We start from the raw sequence: 6,000 nt of genomic DNA, 5'->3' as shown, positions 1-6,000 counted from the left end.
TCCCCACTATCCCTTGAGAACTGCTAGAAGACCCTACGACACTGGGGCCTAATGAAGACTCAAGGCAGGGTTCCCCCAGCTTGCAAGAAAGGCCCACACCTTCACCCTTGGAGGTCATTTGTAATGGCCTGGAACTACAAGGTTTCCTGGGCAACGCCATTGTCGCGCTCCAGGCGGGGGTGGGGCGGGGTAACCAAGGACAAGGCTGAAGAGAATCCGGAAGAGAGGGCGAGTGAAGAGGCAGGGGGAAAATGGGAAACAGGAGCTTCGGCTGGGCCATGGCGGATGATTCCAGTGTTGCCGCACAAGGCTAGAGCGGTGGGTGGGAGGAGCCGAGGAGCGTGCCTGTGATTGGCTGGCCGGGAGCCCCGGGCCGCTCATGATTGGGCGAGGCGAGCAGGAGGCCCGAGTCTGTGGAGCGCGTAGGGTTCTGGGTAGCCAAGGCCTTGGAAGCGTCTTAACCGAAAGGGGGAGGGGTAGGCCGCCAACAAACGGCTGAGCTCACAATCCCGGGCGCGACCCCGGCCGGCCGCCCCCTTCCCCATGAAGAGAGCCAGGCCGGAGCCGCCGCCGCCGATGCCGCGCCAACCGCCGCGGCCCACCCCACCGCGCCCGTTGCGCCCCGCTCCGCCCGCTCCGCCCGTCGAGGCCGCCACCTTCCGGGCCGCGGCCGCCGAGCGTCCCCAATCGCCGCCGGCCCAGGCCGCGGCCGCCATCGCCGCAGTGGCCTCATCGTGCGGGGAGGCCGCGGCGGCGGGTGCGCAGGCCGGGACGCGGCGCCTGCTGCAAGTGAAGCCGGAGCAGGTGCTGCTGCTGCCGCCGCCGCCCGGGCCGCTGTTACCTCAAGCTCCCGACGAGGGTGCCGTCGCCGCCGCTGCTGCCGCCGCCGCCGCCTCCTCCTCTTCCTCCTCCTCCTCCGCCTCCGCCTCGTCCGCGCAGGCGCGTCTGCTGCAGCTGAGGCCGGAGCTGCTGCTGTTGCCGCCCCAGTCCGCGGCCGACGGAGGCCCTTGCAGGCCCGAGCTGCGCCCCATGCAGCCCCGGACGCTGCTCGTCAAGGCCGAGAAGCAGGAGCTGGGGGCGGGCTTGGACCTGTCGGTGGGATCTCGGAGGACCACCGAGGCCGGCCCCAGAGCCTCCAGGGCCGCCAAGTTGGATGGCACCGGGAAGGCCCTCGACGGCCGCCGAGGGGATGGGAAGAAAGCCAAGCTGGAGGCAGAGGAAGCCTCGAGGGATGCGCTGAAAGGCGGGGAAGGCAGGAACCTGCTGGCCATCGGAGAAGGAGTCATAAAGACCGAGGAGCCAGACAGACTCAGGGAGGACTGCAGGCTGGGCACAGAAGCCGCATCCAATGGCCTGGGCCATGGCAGCAAGGATGCTCTCCTGGCCCAGCCGCCCGGTGCTTTTGGTCCGCACCAGCAAGACCTAAGGTTCCCTTTGACTCTCCACACGGTCCCTCCTGGGGCCCATATCCAATTTCAGGGGCCTCCGCCTTCTGAGCTGATACGGTTGTCCAAGGTCCCCCTGACACCAGTGCCTATTAAAATGCAGTCCTTACTGGAGCCTTCTGTAAAAATTGAAACCAAAGATGTCCCCCTCACCGTGCTTCCCTCAGACGCAGGTATTAGAAGGCAAGGGAATCTAGCTTTCACAGTTAGGTCTATGTTGCCCATAGCAGACATACTAGCACTCCAGGAGCCGAAGCTGGGAAAATAGAATCATGGTACGGATTCTTAGCCTGCACAGGGATTGTTTCTGACTGAATTTTCCACATATTGGTAAAAATACACAGAAGTGTGAAGAATTTTACCACATATTGGTAAAAATACACAGAAGTGTGAAAAATATTTCCACAAATATTTTTAAAAAAATCAATTTTAAGACTTAGTAAACAGATTTAGATAATAGCTACAACAGAATACCTTGTTAGATAATACAGATTCCCCAGCTTATACATAAGTAACATTTCAAATTTCCTGATGTAGTAACTACATAGGTTGATGTTTATCAAGAAGTAGAACAAAACAAATGTTTCGGGGAAAATGGTAATTGTTTATAGTGAGTATAGAGGTTATCTTTAAAAGTGAACAGTAACTTTTCTTGCAGAAAACATTCAAATATTGCATTGTAGTATTCTAAAAGCTAAGGTTTTCTAGAAATATTAATAAAAATGCTCAATAAGCTAACTTGTTTTTAAAAGAAGTGATAAATTGAAATAGCAATGACTACAACCAGATACTACTTTCCAATGTTTTTCAAGTATATAACTAGCAAGTCCTTAGAACTAGTTCGTATAGAACACTGTGTCACTGAATGTCTTGATAAGTCGTAACTTTTTTCATATTTTCATGAACTTCTATGCTTATTTTTTTTAAATTTTCACTGCTGATTCTTCCCACCCCACTCCTTTGCTTTTTACCTTTTACAATTTAAATACCTTATTTTTTCTTTTTTGGTGTGTGCATGCACACACATGTTCCCAAGCCCTTCTGTGCACATACCACTTACTACACCTGACTTATATGGCACTGGGAATTGCCATATAAATGCATATAAGGCAAGCATTCTACCAACTAAGCTACATCCCAATCAGCATTCTTTATTCTAAGTTTCTTTGCACATCTAAAACAGTTTTATATACCAAGTAAGCCTAAAGTGAATTAATGTGAAACATTCATAGGTAGTACTATTTTTTTTTCCCTTTGAGACAAGATTTCTCTGTTTAACAGTCCTAGCTGTCCTGGAACTCACTCTATAGACCAGGTTGGCATCAAACTCAGAGATCCACCTGCCTCTGCCTTCCAAGTGCTGGGATTAAAGGCATATGCCACCATCTCTTGGCCATAGATATTACTTTTATGAACTGCATAGGGATATAAATTTAGGGAACTTCCTTTATAGGGGTCACTTGTTTATTTTTCTCCCAGAACACAAGTCTAGTTTTAATGATTCACTGTGGCAGGAATTTCACAGTGAAATTTCATAGTGAAAATTTGTGTTAGTATAAATATTGTTTGCTTTAAAGGAACTACCACTGCTCTTGGTAGTTCCTTTAAATACTTAAGTAACTCACATATGTAGTGCTAGGTGCATAGTTATGAATAAGTCACAGTTCCTGACTCCTAATGATAGACTAATTTTAGTGGGACATAAACTAAATGTTAATTACTTCTAGAGGTATTAATGAAGCTCAAAGAAATAAATAGCCATCCATGTGTTTCTAACGTTACTGAACAGTATCTTCAACAATATTATACTCTCTAGGAGTTACTCTAAGCTACAATTTAGAATGCTGAGTTCAGGAACTATAAGGAATTTTGGAATACTGGCAGTATTTTGACTGTATCGTAGTGTATGTTTTCAGGTACTTGAAATGTAAATATAGATTAAGGTACACTTCAGTTTAAAATTGCATACGTGGCACATTAACTTAGTCTCTTAATTTTTGTCATGTAGGAATACCTGATACTCCCTTCAGTAAGGACAGAAATGGTCATGTGAAGCGACCCATGAATGCATTTATGGTTTGGGCAAGAATCCACCGACCAGCACTAGCCAAAGCTAACCCAGCTGCCAACAATGCAGAAATCAGTGTCCAGCTCGGGTTAGAGTGGAACAAACTGAGTGAAGAACAAAAGAAACCCTATTATGATGAAGCACAAAAGATTAAAGAGAAGCACAGAGAGGAATTTCCTGGTAATCAATGAAATGAACAAAGGCTCTTTCAATTTCTTTTAAATTTATTTAGGTAAAGATTAAGTTAGGTTGAGATTCCCTAATCTTTGTGTGAGAAAGAAAATAATGGCTAACATTATAATAATGATTTAATACTAAGCATATATTTTCTTAAGTAGAACACAGTTGTGAAATATCTGGTCACATATTTACCAGCTAATGCAAATCAGGAGACATATGCTTTTACTGTAGTTTTGATTAAATGCATATAGGTACATACAAACATACATACACAGCTGTAGCTATATAGGTAACAGTAAATCTCCGTGGTTCTATTTTTTGTAGTATACTAGACATATCAAATAATCATGGCAACAGAAAAAACATAGTTCACACTTAAAAGATAATTAAAATGCAGGAATTAATATCCTGTTCCATTTTGATGTTAAGTGGGTCATCAGAACATAGTCTGGTGTTTTGATTGATAGATTTATTCCTATCATGATACAGTTTGAAATGAGTGATTCGTCCTCAGTAAGGGCATTGAGATAAAGGTTGGGAACTATGCATTTTTTGTGGGTTATATAACTGTACATAACACAAAAAGAATTTTTTCTGAAATATAAGCAGAAATACTTTAGGAGGTGAGATTCTGAGTTATCAACTGGATGGAACCAGTGATTTGTTTACACGATAGCACCAAACTTCTGACTTTGAAGGAAATTAGTGTGTATGGTTTTAGTAATTGTCAAGTCTCAGTCTCAGTGACTTCCCAAACCAGGCATACAAATAGTGACTGGTTATTAGTGACTATTACTTTGTAAGCTACTGGCACTTGTATCTTATAGAGTGAGGAGGAGGAGGAAGTAAATCATGTCTTATGGGGTATTTTTCTTTAGGAGAGGAAAGGGTTTGGGATTCAAACTCAATGACTTCGGTATAGAGTGTGCCACGAAGTCACTCTGTGTCTCTGAATATGAGGCATTTTGACCTTCCTCTCTATTATGGATTACAAAATTAACAAAGTCAGAAGCTATGTGGATGTTAAAATGAACAGTAGAGGATTTGTTCATAAAAATAGCATCATGGAGCTGGAAAATACGCTTTTAGACAACCCATTTTTTTAAACTTTAAAGTGTCCTGTATTATTAATAAGAAAAGGCCAGAGTCTGTGTATTCATAATAAAAACTCTATCTTTTTCTTTAGGTTGGGTTTATCAGCCTCGTCCAGGGAAGCGAAAACGCTTCCCTCTAAGTGTTTCCAATGTATTTTCTGGTACCACACAAAATATTATCTCTACAAATCCTACAACAATTTATCCATATCGCTCACCTACCTACTCTGTGGTAATCCCCGGCCTTCAGAACACCATCACTCATCCAGTTGGTGAGTTGGTCCTGTTGTAGATTATTTGTAAATACCTACATCATAATTTTACCTCTTAAGATGAAATTTGGTTTCTATTAAACTTAGAATTTAGAGCAATAATAAAGGAATAAAATTAAGAAGAGAGAAAATGAAAACATTAAATGAGAGAAGGAGCAATAGCAGATCACTGTGGACAACTCTGACTTTTTAAGTAAGTCAGGATTAGCCCCTAGATTAGTCAGATAATGAAGGAAATGGCTGATGTAATTCAATAGGAAATAGGGATGTATTTCACTTGCAGAATAAATAATGCTTTACTAAAGGGCTATGAGGCATTTAGTCATGAAACTTAGGAAGGATAATGATCTATTGAAGACCATTCTCTTACTGTTCCAGAAAAGCAATGGAAACTCTCCATTTTCCCTAAATACTTGTTTGGTTCATGTTCTTCACAGTCTGATCTATGGATGGTAGGAATGCTAAATTGAGACTCTCAAATCTTAACTATGTGGTACCTCAGTGGCTTGTTCCCCCAGAACTTTTGTAACTGTCTCTTAAGGAAACTGCCATCTACTCATTTTTGCTATAGCTTCAGCTGCTCTTCCCAGTTTCTGCCTGTCTGGAGTCTCCTAAAGATAAAGCTGGACATATGGGTTAGAAATGGGTAGATCTTGGAAATTAACTTATTAATATTATGCATTTTCAGTATTTTTAATTAAAGATTTTTATTTTATGTATATGAGTGTTTTATTTTTGTATGTGTGTGTGCATGTGTGCTCTTGCCTGGTGCTGGTGGCAATCAGAAGAAGGTGCCAGATCCCCTGGGACTGGAATTATACTTTGCCTTTTGGCATTGGGAATTAGTTTTTAGCTGCTGTTTGGGCACTGGGGACTGAACCTGGGTCCTCTGCAAGAGCTACAAGTACTCTTAACTGCTAGGCTGTCTCTCCAGCCCCCAT

The 6,000-nt window shown here is 43.8% G+C and overlaps 1 protein-coding gene across 1 annotated transcript in view; it reads left to right on the top strand.

Moving 5' to 3' along the window:
• The first annotated feature begins 543 nt into the window (after nucleotides 1-543).
• Sox30 (SRY-box transcription factor 30) overlaps nucleotides 544-6,000 on the top strand; it is a 44,790-nt gene continuing 39,333 nt past the window's right edge. Inside the window, exons 1-3 of the mRNA XM_052759730.1 lie at nucleotides 544-1,618; nucleotides 3,454-3,693; nucleotides 4,880-5,059. Of these exons, the coding sequence (XP_052615690.1) occupies nucleotides 544-1,618; nucleotides 3,454-3,693; nucleotides 4,880-5,059 (1,495 nt within the window). The remainder of the gene's footprint in view (nucleotides 1,619-3,453; nucleotides 3,694-4,879; nucleotides 5,060-6,000) is intronic.

The sequence above is a fragment of the Peromyscus californicus genome, unplaced genomic scaffold (genome assembly GCF_007827085.1).
Source record: "Peromyscus californicus insignis strain IS unplaced genomic scaffold, ASM782708v3 Scaffold_3__1_contigs__length_106647218, whole genome shotgun sequence".
NCBI classification, from domain to species: domain Eukaryota; kingdom Metazoa; phylum Chordata; class Mammalia; order Rodentia; family Cricetidae; genus Peromyscus; species Peromyscus californicus.
This window is presented reverse-complemented; position numbering and strand designations above follow the sequence as displayed.